General features: G+C 39.7%; 1 protein-coding gene across 3 annotated transcripts in view; it reads left to right on the top strand.

Moving 5' to 3' along the window:
- The window catches only part of PEX7 (peroxisomal biogenesis factor 7), a 78032-nt gene that overhangs the window by 8713 nt on the left and 47992 nt on the right, over positions 1 to 21327 (top strand). For all 3 annotated transcript variants that reach the window (XM_006052269.3, XM_044924182.1, XR_006542318.1), the window contains exons 4-7: positions 5707 to 5784; positions 6175 to 6283; positions 18097 to 18203; positions 20093 to 20206. In XM_006052269.3, the coding sequence (XP_006052331.1) occupies positions 5707 to 5784; positions 6175 to 6283; positions 18097 to 18203; positions 20093 to 20206 (408 nt within the window). The remainder of the gene's footprint in view (positions 1 to 5706; positions 5785 to 6174; positions 6284 to 18096; positions 18204 to 20092; positions 20207 to 21327) is intronic.

Below are 21327 nucleotides of genomic sequence, written 5' to 3'. Positions count from 1 at the left end.
ATAAAATAAGAAGGGTAGAGGAAAAAGTTGAACACTACCATGAGGAAACAAGTCAAATTCAGAATGTAGAACATTCCGTAGGACCAATAATTTTGTTTCTTCAACAAATAAATGTCATTGGTGGGGTAAGGCGGCAGGAAAACCAAGGTGGGGAGGGAATTTTCTTAGATTAGAAAAGATTTAAGAGACATAACAGCTGAGTATAAAATATGAACTTTGGATCCTTGTTCAGATCCGAGTGTGCGTGCTCCATTGTGACCGACTTTTTGCAATCCCATGGACTGTAACCCACCAGGCTCCTCCTTCCATGGAATTTTCTAGGCAAGAATACTGGAGTGGGTTGCAGTTTCCTCCTCCAGGGGATCTTCCTGACCCAGGGATTGAACCCACATCTGTTACATCTCCTGCACTGGAGGCGGGTTTTTTTTTTTTTTTTACCAACTGTGCCACCTGGTAAACCAACCAGAAAAGATGTTTTTGATGCAGTTAGGGAAATAGGAATATGGATTAAGTATTAGATGATGTTAAGGAGCTGTTGTTAATATAAGGTGCGAAAATGGCCTTGTGCTCATGTAAAAGGTGAAAACATTCTTACTTCTGAAGTATTTGTGAATGAAATAGTCTGATGTTAAAATACTCCAACAGTCATTCAGTCGGTAACAGAACAGATGAAATAGGATGGGTAAAATGTTGATAATTAAGGAAGGTGTGTGATGGATACCTGAGGATTTGTTATGCTGTTTTCTCTACTCTTATGTGCATTTTAAAATATCTATAATGGAAAATACTTTTTAATTTGTTCCATATTTAAAAAATGCAGCACTTTCTAATCGCTCAGTAATTTAAAATTCAGTGTCCCTTTCCTTTGTATTGATACAGATAAGTATGAACATTCTGGATACAGTTTTTATTTGATGATTTTTAATTAAATAGGCCAACTTGAAAAAGGGCAATACTGTGCAGTAGATTAAAACTGAGCACTATGGGAATTGGATTCAGTAATAGAATTTGTCCTCTTCAAACTGTGGTTTTGATGAGATTCAGATTTCATAAAGCCCCACAAAGTATTGTTCAGTGTTTTTTTTTTTTCTTTTTGCAATTTCCCAATTAATTTTCTTCACCACTACCAAGAGTAGTCTCATAAAATAGGCCTTCAGAGGACTCTGTTTTTAAAGTATAGCTGTATATCACTCTTCTTTTTATATTTAACTTAACCATTTGCCATGTCCGCTCTTTGAACGGGAGTGGAGCCGGGAATTGGGACTGGGGAAAAGATAGAACCGTAGACTGATGTGAGATACGCTTTCCATCCAGATTGTTTCTCTGTTCCTCATTCAGTCCAGAAACTTTGATTAACTCTCTGTCTGCAAGGAACTGTATGAGGCCTAACAGGGAAGATGAACAAGTCAGGCAAGGTCCTTTCCCTCTCTAGGAAAGAGAGGCTTAAGCTGCTGGGTTATCTAATTTGGAATGTAATACATGCTGTGAATGTACAGAATGCTATGAGAGGGGAGGATCTGGCCTGGGGGAAGGGACCGGGAGGACATCCTTGAGTCTGAGGAGACAGTTGGAATGAACTATTCAGGTGGAGATGTCAGAGGACAGGGTTCAAGGCAAAAGAAAGTGCTTGCTTGCAAGGGAAGGGCTGAGTCTGTGTGCCTGGAGCAGTTAGCATTTTGGCTGTTATGATAAGATCAGTGGAAGAATACTGCAGATTTAAAAATTTTCCTATGATACATTTCGTACATATAAAATATATGTGGGTTGTAAAAATATATAGTGAGCACTTACATATTCATCATTTAGGTTAAGAAATAAAACATTACCTGTACCATTGGAGCCCCTGGTTACTGCTTCTGTCCTTCCTGTAGCTTCTTTTTTCTGAGTCAGTCCTTCATCCTCCTTTTTCCCCAAGAGCAACCATTATCCTGAATTTTCTATTTATATCTTCTTTATTTTTCCTTTTAGTTTTATGCATATACATGCACTCCTAATTCATGCACGGTTTTGCATGATTTTGACCTTTAGCTGAAAAGCAACAGCGTGAGTGAATCTCAGTGTTGAGTGAAGATGGTAAGCTGTAGGAGCCATGTAATGACCATGTGGAAACCAAGTGGGCAGCAGAGTATGAGACGGTTAGATAGCATCACCAACTCAATGGACATTGATTTGAGCAAACACTGGGAAATAGTGGAGGTAAGAGGAGCCTGGCATGCTGCAGCCCATGGGGTCACAGAGTCAAATCCCACTTCCCAACTGACCAACAGCAAATGGGTAATGGATTGGAGGTGAACAAGAATGGAGGAGGGAGCAGTCAGAAGCATCCTGTAATGTAGGTGGTCACTTACGGTTGATGATTGTAGCCTCTTCAGAGAAATTACATACAAACTCATGGCCCTTTGGAGTCTTGTCGCTCTGAACCGTTTGACCTTGATGGTCTTAAGGTGTGATGAGCCTGTTTCCTTCTTCAGGCTTGCTCTTTGCTTTGGAAACCTTTCCTCTCAAATCTGCAGGGTTCTGTCTTACTGCACTCAGGTCTCTGTTCAGAGACATCTTCACTTAGGACTTTACTGAGCAGTGACCTGTCCCCCTCCCCACTCTTGTTATTATTTTCTAGTCCTCTTACTCTGCATTATTTTTCTGAATAGTTTTTTTTAATCATAACCTGAAATTATATACTTATAGCGCATCTTCCCTTGCTAAAGTATAAGATCCACGAAGGCTGGTACTTTATCTGTCTTGCCTAACACTATACTCTTTGTCCCTTGTTCATAGTAAACATTTATTGAATAGATTTGACGTGAGGTTGGGATAATGGAATCCAGTCATTCCTTTTTGGCTGTCTCCCAAACATCTCTCTTGCTGTACATTTTTTTTCAGGGCTTGAGGTTAATGCCCAAACCCTGTCCTTCCTAGACATTTCCACTTGACTATCAGGCTGTCACCTCAAACTCACCATGTCTAAAATTACACATTATCACTCTTCCTCCAGCCTTCCAGTGTTGTTAATGCCACCATCGCTGACAGTCCCCAGGCACAAAACCATGGTGTTATCTTGCAGCGTTCACTAGTTCCCATCCCTAGGAGCTTTATGTCCCCCATTTATGTCTTTGAGGGAGTTTCTGGTCACTGTTTTCACCTCTGCCTTCTGCTATTGACATTTTAGCCAGCCTTCAGGGCCTCGCTAAGATTCTTCTGGGCGTCAAGCTGAATTTCCATCAGGCTTTTGTATTCATGGTCTACAGTTTTTGTGTTTTAAACCCCGTGTCCTGGCTTACACTGTTATGTTTCCATGTCCTAGTATTTTAAACACAGTAAAGCAGACAAAAGTATTTATTGATTGAGCCACCTTTGTCTCCTTCTTCTTTAGCCCATTTTAGACCTCACCACGTGTGTTCTACGCTCGGTCTTGTCCTAGACCTTGATGTTTGTCACTTTGTCCTGTGTCACAAAGCAGAGCTGGCAGCAGCACTGGCGGCAGCATAGTTTTCACACCTCCTGTCTTTTGTTATCTTTGGGGCTGGGTTTTCTCTGAGCCCATGGAGGCTCTTAAAGTTTTAAAAATGAGAAGTCATAAGGTTTCAAGTCCTGTGTCACGTTGGAAATGTGTAGGGGCAGAGGAGTCTGAGCTAATGATGTTAGCAGTAGCTCTTTACAATTACTTAGCAGTGATGCAGGTTGTAGAGATCAATTTGGTTTTTTAAATCATTATATTGCAATGAGCACAGACTCTTTCGGTCTCAAGATCTTCTCTGGTTGCCTCCAAGCTTGTCTTTTTCCATCCGTAACTGACAGATGACTGCAGCACCTCTTTGGATTTTGCTGATCCCACTGTGTACTTTATGAGCTACTCTGTTGCTGGGTTGTGATTTCTTTAGTGTTCCAACTGCTCTTCTCTCTTTTTTAAGAATATAGGCTACAGCTGGGCCAGAACTAGAGGGGTGAAGTGCTTACCTTGGGTATATAATTTAAGTGAAGTGAAAGTGAAGTTGCTCAGTCGTGTCCAACTCTTGGCAACCCCATGGAATGTAGCCTACCAGGCTCCTCCGTCCATGGGATTTTCCAGGCAAGAATACTGGATTGGGTTGCCATTTCCTTCTCCAGGAGATCTTCCCGACCCAGGGGTTGAACCTAGGTCTCCTGCATTGTAGACAGACACTTTACTGTCTGAGCCACCCCAAAAAACTTCCCAGGTGGCATTAGTGCTAAAGAACTCACCTGCCAGTGTGGGAGACCCAACAGACATGGGTTTGATCCCTGGTCAGAAAGATCCCCTAGAGGAGGAAATGGCAACCCACTCCAGTATTTTTGCCTGGAAAATTCCATGGACAGAGGAACCTGGCAGGCTACAGTCCATAGGGTTGCAAAGAGTCCGACAGGACTGAGTGACTGTACACAAAAAGCTCAGTAGTCAAGATAAATAATCTCTTGTGTTCATGCTAAGTCACTTCAGTCGTGTGTCAGACTCTTTGTGACCCCATGGACTATAGCTAGTCAGGCTCCTCTGTCCATGGGATTCTCCAGGCAAGAATACTGGAGTGGGTTGCCTCCTCCAGTGGATCTTTCTGACCCAGGGCTTGAACCTGTGTGCCTTGAGTCTCTTACATCTCCTGGATGGGCAGGCATGTTCTTTACCACTAGCGCCACCTGGGAAGCTCTAAACAATCTCTTAGTGCAGTATTTTTGAAATCAAATTTAATGTAAATCTACAATGAGCAAAATATCAAAGTTTTAAGTAAAGGCAGAATCAGTGTTACTAATTTTTTTGGTTTTAAACTCAGGTTCCAATATGGCTAGGCATAGCATTAGGCAGCAGAGAACAGGGAACCCGTACTTTAGCTGCCACAAACCCCAGTCATACCTCCTACATAAATATGGTCGAGTTTTTAGATTCAAGATAAACCTGCTGGCTGTTCACACTTAATGGCATATTATTGGGTCTGGGGCAGGACTGCTTTTGTGAAGTTTAATTATGCACATAATTTAGTTGAACTTAGCTTCCAGTAGTGATCTGTATATGACCTGTTGTATCTGATAACAGGATTAAAACTGTTTCCATATGTTTTCAAATAATTCACTTGAAGTGGTTTACTGAGAGCAGCATTAGATAACGGAAGCTGTTTACCAAGAGATCTGAAAGGAAAACCTCGTTCCTGTATGCTTTTATCAAGAAAGACTAAAACAGGGATATTAATTGAATTTTAATACTTTCTCATAAACTTTGGCCTGGCAAGTGTTTTTAGACGACTAACTTCCTAATCTTCTCTGATGTTTCTTCAGGGTGCTGCAGACAGTGATTTATTGGGAGGTTTAAGCATATGTATAATTTGTTTTAGTGGAGAAGGTCTTAGAAATACTCTGTAGTGTTCTCAGCTCTGTAGAGTGGAGCCTTATCTGTTAGGGGTAAGTCTAGGGGCATGGACACGATGACCTTTCTCTGACACCATGTGGAGATTTGTAGAGCTTTGATGTTTTAACCAAGTGAATTAGTGGTTCTGACTGACTATTCTGTTATAAATAGATAAGATGTAATGTTGAACTTGATGCTCTTTCCTTTTTAAAATTTATTTATTTATTTTAATTGGAGGATAATTACAACACTGAGATGGTTTCTGCCACACATCAGCACGAATCGGCCATAGGTATACCTGTGTCTCCCCCGCCCCAGCTCTTTTGCTTTATAAATGACACTTTTAAATGTTTTAGGTGTACAGTGTTGATTGGAGCCAAACCAGAGGTGAACAGCTTGTGGTGTCTGGCTCATGGGATCAAACTGTCAAACTGGTATGTCAGCATTACTGTATGTAAAACCAGATAGTCCCTTCCTCAGAGTGTCCACTCGAGTTTTTTATTTTCTAGAACATACTTCTCTTGCTTGTCAGTTAGACAGCTAATTTTCTTTTCAAAAAACATTATACTAAAGCGTGTATTAGAATTTAAAATTTTCTAATCTTTGAGCTATAAATAATTAGCTCAGCATTGATTATTTTGGCCTCTTAAATACTATATTGCTTTATATAAAAATATACTTTACATAAATCCTTGAGATATATGTGTATATTGTATGTGTATATACATATTAATATATATATATGATGTATCATATATAGTATATATAATGCATAAATTTTAATTTACTTCTGTTAAGTAATTAATCTGTTCCTTTATTTGTAGTGGGATCCAACTGTTGGAAAGTCTCTGTGCACTTTTAGAGGCCATGAAAGTGTCATTTATAGCACCATCTGGTCTCCCCACATTCCTGGCTGCTTTGCTTCATCCTCAGGTGAATAATACATTTACCAAAAACCTTGTTTGTGATGAATGGTGACCTCACTTTCCCCAGAAGGTGGCGCTGTGTACCTTAGGTTTGGAGAAGTAAGCATTCCTACTTGAACTCTTGAGACTATTTCATTCTTTCTTAGTCTCTAGACAAGAATTAGCCAACCTGCTTCTAACCTTTTCCCTTAACATGTACTTTTTTGGTGAGATGAGAGGTAAGGAACAAAGTGAGGACTCTGACATCGAACTTGATTGAATTTGGAAACTCTCTTCAGTGGTCGACTGTGGGACCTCAGGGTGATGTGATGACTTTTCTCATCAGTAAAATGGGGCTAAGAATGTCTGACTTGTGGAGTTGTTCACAGGATGAAATAAGGAAATACAAAATGTCTCGCACATAGTTAACCTCCTTTGCTTGATATTTACCCCTCTTTTAGGGATATTCTCTTTAATTCATTGCCACTAAGCCATAGCAAGACTGTATTTGGTATGATCATTTTTCCTGTTTGCTTTTAATGTATGTCTTCAATTCTAAGATTAAGTAGATACATACATCTATATATCTCTATATTTTTTAATGGAGAGAAGTCCTTTTATAGACATTTAAAAATTAGACTTTGTACTGTTTGCATGAGGGTTTACAAATTTGGTTCTTTAGGCCGATTCATAAATCATGTATAATCTGAACAATATAACATACATAATTTGTAGAGAAACATCACACAGCTTGTCTGCAGCCCATTTAAAACAACATGGGCCACCTGCCAAATGGTCATTGAAATACTGGTCCGCATCTTCACTCGCCCCTGGCTGCTCCGGAGCACCTCTCGCCTGGCTGTCTGCCTTTCTCTCTCACCCTGCAGCCCTGCCCTCACAGCGCTTGTGCCCTGCCCTCACAGTGCTTGTACTTTCATTCTTTTACCTTTTTTCCCACCAGCCTAGCCTGTCATACTTCTGTGGTCCTGGCTTTACATGAACAAGTTCAGTGGCAAGGTCCTCCCAGAGGGTGAGGGGGAGAAGAGGCTTGAGACAGCAAGAACAATTTTCCTTTCTGTCCCCGGTTAGAAGGTAGAGTCATTCCCAGTGGGGAAACAGTACGTTGGAAGTCAGGGTTATATTCATGTGGTTTAGAATGGAATATTAAATTCTTAGTAATATCATAATACCTGTCACACCATGACTTTTCATAATGTAAATTTGACAACCACAACTATTAATGAACAAATATGATTTAATTAATGATTAATTCATGATTAACGGTCTGTCTAAGGTAGGTCATAACCAGTTATGAATCTTTCCAAGTTGGAAACCAGTCTAGCTCCTTTTATTAGTTACTGAGCTGCTTTGGCTTAGATGGCTTTATCTTTGGTTTGTTGATCAGAATAAGGTTGCTAAGTCGGAGTAACAGTTACAGTAATGTGTAACATGTGTTAATTAATCATAAATGTTTGTGGTGATTGACAAGATAATATCAGCACTCTTTATTTCTTGTTTCTTGTATAACTATCAAAAAGTAAATTTATGAAGAGAAAACAGAAATGGTATCTCTGAAAATTTCTATTTGAGCATATACATAGTAAAGAAATTCAGACAACACAGAGACATGCCAAATAAAAAGTAAGTGCTCATCCCCCCTCTCCTATAGAACTGCTGTTAATAACATTTTCTTGTATTCCTCCATAAAAAGTCTATGCCCATTCCAAAATATTATTTAAAGTTGTTTTCTAGAACATACTTCTCTTGCTTTTCAGTTAGACAGCTAGTTTTCTTTTCAAAAAACATTATACTAAAGCCTTTATTAGAATTTAAAATTTTCTAATCTTTGAGCTAATTAATAAAAAGGAGGGTTTGTGGCATAGTAAAAGTTGGGGTAAGCTCTAAAACTCGCACTGTGCCTTTGCCATTTCAAGAGAGACAAGAAAATTTGCTTCCCAAATTGTGTACTTGCAGTGCCCTTCTTTGCATATTTTCTTTGCTTGAATTGTCTTCCTATATTTCCTATAGGGCATGTGTCTTCTTCAACATAGCTGAGTGCCTTACACAAGCAAGCAAACACTACAGTTTTTTGATTACTATTATATAAGCTATGGAAATAACCATATTATCAAATTTTTAAAAACATATTTAAGGTTAATTTTGATTGTCGAAAGGGATATTGTTGGTGAATCATTCAGATCATTAGTGAATGTCTGCTGTTGTCTGGGCACTGAAGATACACTGAGCATGTAGTCCAGTGGGAAAGAGAGCTGCTAAGAAAAAAAAACCTAGGGACAGGAATGATGAGGAGCGTGAAGTTCTTTGGGAAAGAGGTCACAGCACAGTGGTTAGGGACATGGACTCTGGAGCTGGACTTCCTGTGATCAGATTCTCCTTTCACTGCCCTTACATGGCTTCAGTCATGCTACTTAACCTCTGTCTCTTCATTCCTCATTTAAAAAATAAGAGTGATAATAATAACCTGTGTTGAGGAGTTTTGATGAGGATTAAGTGGATTAATTCAAATACAAGCTTGAAGGCTTAGGACCGTGCCTGGCACAGCATAAGGGCTCTCTGAGTGGCGTCTCCTGTCATTACCGTGTATGTTCAGGATCCGTGGGAACACAGCAAAGGGTTCTTGAGCTTGAGCTTGTCCAAAATTGGCTGGTCAGAGCAACTTCCCTAAGGAAATAGTGTTTCAGCTGCTACCTTATAAACAAGTAGATGAGGAAATGAGAAGTGGGAAGTAAAGGGATGAATGTGGAGAGTATAGGGCATGTTGGAGGAAGATTTGAATGGTCTTTGCATGCATTATGTGCTGTAAGGATTGAGAGTCAGTGCTTACCTGGGAGCTAAAACTCGGGGAACCGAGTTTCAGGTAACTTGCTCCAGGTAGAATCTGAAATGTCTGCTTGTATAATAACATACCTATCCAGTGATCCTGAAACCTGGCCCACCATCGCAGTCTGTTGCTGTTGTTTAGTCGCCAAGTCGAGTTTGGCTTTTTTGCGACTCCATGGACTGTAGCCCACCAGATTCCCCTGTCCATGGGGTTTTCCTGACAAGAATACTGGAGTGGATTGCTATTTCCTTCTCCAGGGGGTCTTCCTGACCCAGGGATCAAACCCGCGTCTCCTGCACTGGCAGGTAGATTCTTTACCCCTGAGCCACCAAGGAAGAGGAAGCTTAAAAAACAACAGAATTCTAGCCTTCATCTTAGTCCTGCTGAATCAGATGCCTCTGAGAGGTGTATGTTTTAATCACCCTAGCCGAGTCTAGTGATGAGCCTGATTTGGGAAACACTGTACTAGCCTGCAATATTGCTCTGTTTAAGATGTCTAATGAATAGCTTATTTCTGTTGATTCAATGGAAATTTCGTGTTTATTTTTAATAGAAATATACTTGTCTTTTAAAAACTCTACAGAATGGTTTCAGTGTTGAATTCAAAGAAGTGGTTTCCTAAGATTGAGAACTTAGTTTTTTTCCTGAGTTTTGTCAGTTATAGTTTGAGTTATAGTATAGTCTTTTATTCATTAATTCTCTTTGTTTTCTTGCTTACAGACAAGAGTTTGCTATGAAACATACTATAATGTTTGCATAAAATCATCTCAGCTGTAAAATTCATGGTTGAGGAACACAAAGTTGTAAAATATTTGTCTTCACAAATATTAAAAATGATAAGCAGCTTATATAATTGGCAGTCAAGACATAGTTTTATGTCTAATCCTGTGGCATACATATAGCTAACTATATCATTCAACTGCTTATAACAGTTTATATTTTAAGATAGTATATAATAACATGGGCTTCCCAGGTGGCTCAGATGACAAAGAATCCACCTGCAGTGCAGGAGATCTGAATTCATTCCCTGGGTTGGGACGATCCCCCAGAGAAAGGAATGGCTACCCACTCCAGTATTCTTGCCTGAAGAATTCCATGGACAGAAGAGCCTGGCGGGCTACAGTCCATGGGGTTGTAAGGTGTCGGACACGACTGAACACCTAACACTTTCACTTGCATGAGAATATAATATTTAAGTTTTTCCAAGAATTTGATCACCTTCAAAGTTGTAATACTAAATTTGTCATTAGCTAAGTTAAGACAAACCAAAAGGAAGTAGTACTTTGACATTTAGATCTTCCGTAGCAGACTTCTCTAAGGGCATTGGTTTTGTTTAGTTCATTAAAGTTTTATTCTTACATAATACACATTTCCAAATTATATGAGATGGAAGGGAAGAATATTTGAGCTCTTTACATGAGGAGGATTAATATGAAGTAAACTTTCTTTTGAACCAAGAAAACCAAATTACTGCTATTACCGACTCCATATAATTGCATAAATCATAGCCATGCCTCAATGTGTGGAGTCCAGCAGTTTGAAAAAAACATCATTCTACTCAAAGAAAAAAGTCATCTGATAGGCATCTGGCATTTCAAATAAATCAAATTATTTGGGCCCAATATGCATCTTTTGCTGTTCATTTCACTTCCTGGTTTCAGATTCACCGTTTACACTCATTCTCTTTACCCAGCTTCTTCTTAATGCCGCAACTTGAATTAGACTTGGTAGTAGCCAGCACTTCCTGTACCATATTATGCACTTAAATTCACTGGTTTTGTTGCCAGTGGTGAGTCTGCAACTGATAAGAGAAGCTGGTAATTCAGGTGGGTCTGTGGCACTGCCCCAGGGTCCTGGTAAACGTCTGGCTGACAATCAAAGGCCAGTTGTCTGGAAAATATAATTAAAAAAGCAATATAAATATAGATGTCCTGGTGGCTAAAAGAGTTGAATGAGTCATGTTACCAGTTGGCCAGAAGGTCTCTCCCCTACCTGGCAAATGAAATGAGGAGGAGGAAGTGCCGAATGTGTGCAGCAGAAGAGGAGTTCTCAGCTCCTTCAGAGCACTTCTCACTCTTTTTGTGCTCTTTAAGTTAACTGCCAGAGGGGACAACCTAAACCATAGTCTTTAAAAAAAAAATAAAAAAACTTTGCCTGACTATGCTGGTGAAGAACCAGAATATTGTCCCAGAGAAATTTGATAGAGGCATCCACCCAGCCGTTGTGGTTGTTATTTGTTTAATCTTTTGTTGAAGTATATAATACACACACAGAACAGTGCCTAATTATAGCATGATGAATTTTCACAATGAACACACCTGTGTACTGGGGCTTCCCAGGTGGCACTAGTGGTAAAGAATCTGCCTGCGCATGCACGAGACTCCGGAGACCTGGGGTCTCAGGACCCAGGTCAAGAAACAGAATGTTCTCAGAGGCCAGTCATTACCCACCCCTGTCCATTCTTCCAGTCATTACATTCTTCCAGTCATTAACCACCCCTGTCCATTCGAGGATGACCTCTGAACTGCCTCCTAATAGCATTGATTAATGTTACCTGTTTTTATGTTGTGCTGTCTTGGTTTCTTTTGCTCAGCATTATGTTTTGTGAGATTCATCCATATTGTTGCTAAAATTACTAGTTACTTCTTAACTCCTAGTCCACATTTATTGTAATGTTTCGACATTGTAAAGCATTCACATACACCCATAGAATGTAATTATTAGGATGAACATGAGCTCACTGAACTTTAAACAATGCTTTGAAGTGAAGTGAAGTCGCTCAGTCATGTCCGACTCTTTGCGACCCCATGGACTGTAGCCTGCCAGGCTCCTCTGTCCATGGGATTTTCCAGGCAAGAATACTGGAGTGGGTTGCCATGCCCTACTCCAGGGGATCTTCCTGATGCAGGAATCGAACCCATGTCTCCTACATCTTCTGCATTGCAGGTGGATTCTTTACCATCTGAGCCACCAAGGGAGCCCTTCAGACCTGATTGGTTCAGCTCAGTTCAGTTGCTCAGTTGTGTCTGCAACATCCGTCCTTCCAATGAACATTCAGGACTGATTTCCTTTAGGATGGACTGATTGGATCTCCTTGCAGTCCAAGGGACTCTCAAGAGTCTTCTCCAACACCACGGTTCAAAATCATCAATTCTTCGGCGCTCAGCTTTCTTTATAGTCCAACTCTCACATCCATACATGACTACTGGAGAAACCATAGCCTTGACTAGACAGATCTTTGTTGACAAAGTAATGTCTCTGCTTTTTAATATGCTGTCTAGGTTGGTCATAACTTTTCTTTCAAGGAGTAAGCGTCCTTTTATTTCATGGCTCTAGTCACCATCTTTAGTGATTTTGGAGCCCAGAAAAATAAATCTGCCACTGTTTCCATTGTTTCTCCATCTATTTCCCATGAAGTGATGGGACTGGATGCCATGATCTTAGTTTTCTGAATGTTGAGCTTTAAGCCAACTTTTTCACTCTACTCTTTCACTTTCATCAAGACACTCTTTGGTTCTTCTTCACTTTCTGCCATAAGGGTGGTGTCATCTGCATATCTGAGGTTATGATATTTCTCCAGGAAATCTTGATTCCAACATGTGCTTCATCCAGCCCAGTGTTTCTCATGATGTACTCTGCATATAAGGTAAATAACCACAGTGACAATATACAGCCTTGACATACTCCTTTTCCTATTTGGAACCAGTCTGTTGTTCCATGTCCAGTTCTAACTGTTACTTCCTGACCTGCATACAGATTTCTCAAGAGGCAGGTCAGGTGGTCTGGGATTCCCATCTCTAAGAATTTTCCACGGTTTATTGTGATCCACACAGTCAAAGGCTTTGGCATAGTCAATAAAGCAGAAGTAGATATTTTTCAGGAGCTCTCTTGTTATTCGATGATCCAGCAATTTGTTGGCTTTTTGATCTCTGGTTCCTCTGCCTTTTCTAAAACCAGCTTGAACATCTGGAAGCTCACAGTTTAAGTATTGCTGAAGCCTGGCTTGGAGAATTTTGAGCATTCCTTTACTAGCGTGTGAGATGAGTGCAATTGTGCAGTAGTTTGAGCATTCTTTGGCATTGCCTTTCTTTGGGATTAGAATGAAAACTGACCTTTTCCAGTTCTGTGGCCACTGCCAAGTTTTCTAAATTTGCTGGCATATTGAGTGCAGCACTTTCACAGCATCATCTTTTAGGATTTGAAGTAGCACAACTGGAATTCCATCACCTCCACTAGCTTTGTTCGTAGTGAGGCTTCCTAAGACCCACTTTGACATCACATTCCAGGATGTCTGGCTCTAGGTGAGTGATCACACCATCGTGATTATCTGGGTCGTGAAGATCTTTTTTGTACAGTTCTTCTGTGTATTCTTGCCACCTCTTCTTAATTATCTTCTGCTTCTGTTAGGTCCATACCATTTCTGTCCTTTATTGTGCCCATCTTTGCATGAATTGTTCCTTTGGTATCTCTGATTTTCTTGAAGAGATCTCTAGTCTTTCCCATTCTGTTGTTTTCCTCTATTTCTTTGCATTGATGGCTGAGGAAGGCTTTCTTATCTCTCCCTACTGTTCTTTGGAACTCTGCATTCAAATGGGTATATCTTTCCTTTTCTCCTTTGCTTTTCACTTCTTTTCAGAGCTGTTTGTAAGGCCTCCTCAGACAGCCATTTTGCTTTTTTGCATTTCTTTTTCTTGGAGATGGTTTTGCTCCCATCTCCTATACAATGTCACAAACCTCTATCCATAGTTCATTAGGCACTCTATCAGATCTAGTCCCTTAAATCTATTTCTCACTTCCACTGCATAATCATTAGGGATTTGATTTAGGTCATACCTGAATGGTCTAGTGGTTTTCCCTACTTTCTTCAATTTAAGTCTGAATTTGGCAATAAGTTCATGATCTGAGCCACAGTCAGTTCCCAGTCTTGTTTTTGCTGACTATATAGAGCCTCTCCATCTTTGACTTCAAAGAATATAATCAATCTGATTTCGGGGTTGACCATCTGGTGATGTCCATGTGTAGAGTCTTCTCTTGTGTTGTTGGAAGAGGGTGTTTGCCATGACCAGTGCATTCTCTTGGCAGAACTCTATTAGCCTTCACCCTGCTTCATTCTGTACTCCAAGGCCAAATTCGCCTGTTACCCCAGGTGTTTCTTAACTTTCTACTTTTGCCTTCCAGTCCCCTAAAATGAAAAGGACATCTGTTTTGGGTGTTAATTCTAGAAAGTCTTGTAGGTCTTCATAGAACTGTTCAGCTTCTTCAGCATTACTGGACAGGGCATAGACTTGGATTACTGTGATATTGAATGGTTTGCCTTGGAAACAAACAGAGATCATTCTGTTGTTTTTGAGATTGCATCCAAGCACTGCATTTCAGACCCTTTTGTTGACTGTGATGGCTACTCCCTTGCCCACAGTAGTAGATATAATGGTCATCTGAGTTAAATTCACCCATTCCAGTCCATTTTAGTTCGCTGATTCCTAGAATGTCAGTGTTCACTCTTGCCATCTCCTGTTTGATCACTTTCAATTTGCCTTGATTCATGGACCTAACATTCCAGGTTCCTATGCAATATTGCTCTTTATAGCATCGGACCCTGCTTGCATCACCAGTCACATCCACAACTGGGTGTTGTTTTTACTTTGGCTGCGTCTCTTCATTCTTTCTGGAGTTATTTCTCCACTGATCTCCAGCATATTGGGCACCTACTGACCTGGGGAGTTCATCTTTCACTGTCCTATCTTTGTGCCTTTTCATACTGTTCATGGGGTTCTCAAGGCAGGAATACTGAAGTGGTTTGCCATTCCCTTCTCCAATGGACCACATTTTGTCAGAACTCTCCACCATGACCCGTGTTATATGTTATATCAGATTTGATATAACATAAATTTATGAAATCTAGTGTACATCATTTAAACATTTCCTGTGTTTTAACTGGAAGCCCTGTGCTGAATTAAATCTTTTTCTCTGGAGCTAGGCTTTGAGATGGAGAAGGAAATGGCACCCCACTCCAGTACTCTTGCCTGGAAAATCCCATGGACGGAGGAGCCTGATAGGCTGCAGTCCATGGGGTCGCTAAGAGTCGGACACTGAAGCGACTTCCCTTTCACTTTCCACTTCCATGCATTGGAGAAGGAAATGGCAGCCCACTCCAGTGTTCTTGCCTGGAGAATCCCAGGGACGGCGGAGCCTGGTGGGCTGCCGTCTATGGGGTCGCACAGAGTCGGGCACGACTGAAGCGATTTAGCAGCAGCAGCAGCAGGCTTTGAGAGTCTGAAGCTTCAGGTGAATTCCATTCACTGCTGCCATGATGATAAGGAATCACCTCTGCCTGCAGGTGGTAATAGTAGAACTTGAGCAACTGTAGGTCTTTGTAGAATTTATTGAAAAGCAACCCCAGAAGGGGAAGGGGTGCTTAAACAACCTGAGGACACATTCTGTCTCTAATCTGGACTTTTGTCTGCTGGCTGACTTGACTGTGCCGGTCAACTTTCTCCATACAGTGAAACACATGGCCACCAACAATTCCTCCGTTTTGTAACCTGTAAATTCTCTTGTGTGAGGGGGACTAGCATTATTTTTTCAGTTATAGTTCAGAGAAATCCCAAATATCTCCTTTTGGCCAGTTTAGCTGTGCCAGGGGCAGCTTTGTAAGGCAGATATGTTTTTGTGTCTTTGGAAGTATAGTTGGTTTTCAAAGTTATGTAAGTTGCAGTTATACAAAATAGTGATTCACAATTTTTAAAGGTTATACACCATTTATAGTTATTATAAAATATTAGCTATATTCCCTTTGTTGTACAATATATGTTTGTATCTTATTTTATATGTGATAGTTTGTACTTCTTAATCTCCTACCCCTGTATTTTCCTCCTGTCCTTCTCTCACTGAGCTGGTGACCACTGATTTGTTCCCTGTTTCTGTGGGTCTGTATGAGGCAGATATTTTGTCGTAGGTAAGGAAAATGACAATTCAAGACATTAAGGAACTTGACTGAACGTCGTCAACTACGAAATGATTGAGCTGGACTAGAGCTAAGCTCTGAAGCTCCAAAGCCCCTGTTCTTCAACTCGACATTTCATTACCACAAGGAGTGTAATTCTTATCTTTCTTAACTTGCAAAGAAATCAGAAAAAAATTGTCTGAAATTATTGGACTTAGCTAAATGACAAATAATTTAGAATTGGGATGATAGGAAATTATATGTAGGTAACTAAAGGAAATGTTTAAAAGTTAATGTTTTTCAGTTCAGTTCAGTCACTCAGTTGTGTCTGACTCTTTGCGACCCCATGAATCGCAGCACGCCAGGCCTCCCTGTCCATCACCAACTCCCGGAGTTCCCTCAGACTCACGTCCATCGAGTCAGTGATGCCATCCAGCCATCTCATCCTCTGTTGTCCCCTTCTCCTCCTGCCCCCAATCCCTCCCAGCATCAGAGTCTTTTCCAATGAGTCAACTCTTCGCATGAGGTGGACAAAGTACTGGAGTTTCAGCTTTAGCATCATTCCTTCTAAGGAACACCCAGGCCTCATCTCCTTTAGAATGGACTGGTTGGATCTCCTTGCAGTCCAAGGGACTCTCAAGAGTCTTTGCCAACACCACAGTTCAAAAGCATCAATTCTTCAGCGCTCAGCTTTCTTCAAAGTCCAACTCTCACATCTATACATGACCACTGGAAAAACCATAGCCTTGACTAGAGGGACCTTTGTTGGCAAAGTAATGTCTCTGCTTTTGAATATGCTATCTAGGTTGGTCATAACTTTCCTTCCAAGGAGTAAGCGTCTTCTAATTTCATGGCTACAGTCACCATCTGTAGTGATTTTGGAGCCCAGAAAAATAAAGTCTGACACTGTTTCCACTGTTTCCCCATCTATTTCCCATGAAGTGGTGGGACCAGATGCCATGATCTTCATTTTCTGAATGTTGAGCTTTAAGCCAACTTTTTCACTCTCCTCTTTTACCTTCATCAAGAAGCTTTTTCTTCCCTTTCTGCCATAAGGGTGGTGTCATTTGCATATCTGAGGTTATTGATATTTCTCCCTGCAATCTTGATTCCAGCTTGTGCTACCACTTATTAGCATATCTGCTATATGCTAGAGACCATGCTAACGCTTTACAGAAACTTTATTACACTAAATGTTTTTGTACCATCCTCCATCCAGGCATTCTGAGGAACTAGTCTCAGAGATATTATACAGCTTGTACAGGGTCACACAACTACTAAATGGAATCAAGACCATCACAGCATTTTTATTTTACATTAACCTGAAATGGCTTTCTCAGAGGATCAGTTATTGTTTGTAATTTACTTTTGATGGAGATATACATATATTCAGAATTTTTCATCTGGTCATTTTGTTGTTTCCTCATATTTTACAAAATTGAAGGCAAACAGCATCTAAAACAGTTAATCAGGGTTGACTCTGTGCAGGTAGGTGGTATAAATTATTTTTGTAGTAATTCAGCATATAATCCTTACATTTTCTCTGCTTGTTTCTTTCAAGGTGAAATCCATACCTTTGGATGGCCCTTTAAAATGTAATAAATGTAATAGCTAAGATTTGAAATTATCCATTCTGACTTGGACTTTGCACACATTTTACAGTAAAACTGTTACCATTTTGCTTCCTGTAGAATATACTGGTATAGGGTGCTAACTTTACTTATAAGAAACGAGGATTTTCAGAGCCTTTTCCTTTCCTAAAGAAACATGCATTGGGTGTGTGCTTAGTCACTGTTCTGCTTGTGTCAGTGTGAGATTCAGGTTCTCCTGCTTTGAGTAGATCTAAAAACTTAATATGGTGCCTTGTTTTTTGTAGTTGTCACTTGTAGTAGTTCTTATATATTATTACAGTATAAAACAATGTATCTAGTGTATATGACATACAGATGGCACTGTCCTGATAATGGAAGTGGTGTGTTTTCCCTGACTTGTCATCATGGGTACCAAGCATCCAAGTGGTGTGATAGAGAGTGATCAAGTCTTCCTCTTTCACCAGGCGATCAGACTTTGAGAATTTGGGACGTGAAGACAACAGGAGTCAGAATTGTGGTTCCAGCACATCAGGCAGAAATTTTGAGCTGTGACTGGTGTAAATACAATGAGGTACCCTATCTGGTTCTATCCTTAGCTACCAAGCCCTTCCTAACGTTGAACTGTTCTAGATTTTATCTTTGTTTATGTGGACTTGGATAGTGTTTACGGGCCATTAAGTTAGATTTAGTCCCTTTCATTTCTAATTGATGATTGTGAGTGACCTGCATTAGCATTAATTGGATTTAAGTGCACATAAAACAGGCTGAATAAGAAACAGAAATTCTCAAAAGTTCAATAGTGCAGCCTTACTTGTTTGTTTGGGGAACTGCTTTACAATATGTATAATTTTTTACTTTATTGCTCCTAACCCTGCCAATTTGTATCATCTTTTGCCTTCATTTCTTGTGCACTTTGCTGGTGAGGCTGCTGAACTATTTGTAACTTGATTTTTACTTTGACAGTCCATTGCTTTTAGGAATTTTCTATTTCATTTTCTCTTAAAAGCCTAACCAAGCTTCATGTTTCTGGAAGATAGCAGTGTCCATTTGCAACCTTTTGCAACTTTCAGCTAACCATACGGGCATATGAATTAGAAATAGAAATGGATTAAATATGTGTTGATATGCCATTTAAATATATTTATCTCCTGAAGTGGTCTGTTGACTGTGACAGTTAAGCATAACATATACTTTGTTTTTTTCCCCAATTTTAGTCAGTGAAAATTAAGGGAACATTGTATTGGCTGAGTTTTTAAATTAGAAAGAAATAAAATAAATTAAAAGAAGATATAGAACATATTCAAAATAATACTTGATTTTAATAAAATTTTCAGTGCCGATGACTGCATTTCAAATCTCACCCATGATTTTTCCAAATAAGAAAATAAAATTGTGGACTATATGTTATACTTTCGGGAATTCTAAAAAAGATGCTGATATGTACTTGCTGCTGCTGCTGCTAAGTTGCTTCAGTCATGTCCAACTCTGTGTGACCCCATAGACGGCAGCCCACCAGGCTCCCCCGTCCCCGGAATTCTCCAGGCAAGAACACTGGAGTGGGTTGCCATTTCCTTCTCCAAATGCATGAAAGTGAAAAGTGAAAGTGAAGTCGCCCAGTCGTGTCCGACTCTTAGCAACCTCATGGACTGCAGCCTTCCAGGTCCTCTGTCCATGGGATTTTCCAGGCAAGAGTACTGGAGTGGGTTGCCATTGCCTTCTCCGGATATACACTTGAGAGTACTCTAAAAAATTTTTAAAAAACAATCACTGAAGCTTTTTAAAAATGAGCTTATATTGAAGTCCAAAATGTCAGACAATGGATTACTGCCCTGGTTGATGTGGAGTGGGGCTGAGTGTGGACCCAGCTCTTGGCTTATTCAGCCGTGAACTCTGGGTTCACCTAGGGTTCTAGATAGGAGACTACCCACTATTTGCATAAATTCTCAGATAGAGTTAGCTATTACATTAAGACATGGTCCATGAGAGTTAGGAGCAATGATTGATTAGGAAAACAACATTTAATCTATACCTTGGCCCTTTCAAATATTTGTCAATTAGCAGTCTCTTGCCTTTTAACGCAGGGTAGAAACCTCAGAGGACGCTGAAGAGACAGGTGGGCTCTTTTGTCAGGTGTACTTTTTAATAACTTGTGTTCTTATTAGTATCCCTACAAGTAGACGGGAGAAGCTACAATGTTGTTTGAGACTATGCCTTTTTCTCTTGTGTACTGTGTTCCTTCATATACCTAAGGCATATTGAGTTCCTTTTCTTTCAAGTCATACTAAGTTTTGCTTTTGATGTATATTTTAACTCCTTTCTATACTGTTATGTAACTTTTCAAGAATGACTCCTGGGTTCAGATTAAATAAGTACCAGAAAATAGGAAATATTTCCAGTAGGAAAGCTTGGCTACTGCATAATTGTAAAGAGTCGCATTTAACCTTGCTTTATTGTTTTCAGAATTTGGTGGTGACAGGGGCAGTTGATTGTAGTTTGAGAGGCTGGGACTTGAGGAATGTACAACAACCTGTGTTTGAACTTCTCGGTCACACCTATGCTATTAGGAGAGTGAAAGTAAGTTTTTATCCTTTCTTTTTCTACACAGAACAAAAAGATAGATACTGTCAATGAAGTATATTTAAAAGGTGTTTAAGGGATGGGGTTATTGATTCTTTTTTTTTTTTTTTTTTGCGTTTTGTTACCCAGTGAATGGTAGTAAACATTGAAAGCTAAAATTAGGTAAAACACTGGAATGATTATTGAGTGACTTATAACAATATAGTCAGGTGGTACTCAGGAGTCAATAAAAATGTTCTTCTCATTCTGTCATCCCCATGCTACTATTTCTTTTAAAACTTTATAGTAATTTAGTTTTAGTATTATAGTCTTTATAATTTTCAATTCAGTGGAAAAGTTTATTTTGTTGAAACTTGTACAGAGAGGTGGTTAATTCTTTCTTTTCCCTAACATGATTATATATGTGAATGTTCACAAAAGTTATAGAGTATAGAAAAATTTCCACTTTGTAAATAGTAGAGATAACTTTTTTCTTCTGCTTCTCCTGAATTTGTCAGGTTATAAAGTGACTAACGTTAGTTTTCCAGCTTTTTTTTTTTTTTTTGGTGTGTTGGGTCCTTGTTACTCCACGGGGGCATTCTCTAGTTATGGCAGGCGGGGACGTCTCACTGTGGTGGCTTCTCTTCTTATGGACCAGTGGGCTCTAGAGTGCCGGCTCAGTAGTTGTGGTGCATGGGCTTCGTTGCATGTGGGTAGCCTCCCGGACCAGGGATCAAATATATGTTTCCTGCATTGGCAAGTGGATTCTTAACCACTGAACCACCAGGGAAGTCCTTCCCAGCTTTTATTTAGATAAATTTTGCTAAGTCACTGTGGAAAACATCTTATTAAGGGACATCTCCCAATTTAATTTTTGATTTTTTACATTACAGATAAGTACCTTTTTGATCTTTCAATTAAGATAGTTATGTTATTCCTATTTTAAAAATTCTAAATTGCAGTTAATATTTAAAATTTTTCTGATTATAACTCAAAATATGAGACCCAGTGCCCAGATTTTTTTTAAATGGCACACAAGTTTTGGTAGTTAAAAAATGTTTTCTATATATACTTCATAATTCTTCTGAGAATGAAATAGGGTGAAATAGTGAAAGTGTTTTGCAAACTGTGAAGAAATT

This window comes from Bubalus bubalis, chromosome 10 (assembly GCF_019923935.1).
Source record: "Bubalus bubalis isolate 160015118507 breed Murrah chromosome 10, NDDB_SH_1, whole genome shotgun sequence".
Classification (NCBI taxonomy): Eukaryota; Metazoa; Chordata; class Mammalia; order Artiodactyla; family Bovidae; genus Bubalus; species Bubalus bubalis.
This window is presented reverse-complemented; position numbering and strand designations above follow the sequence as displayed.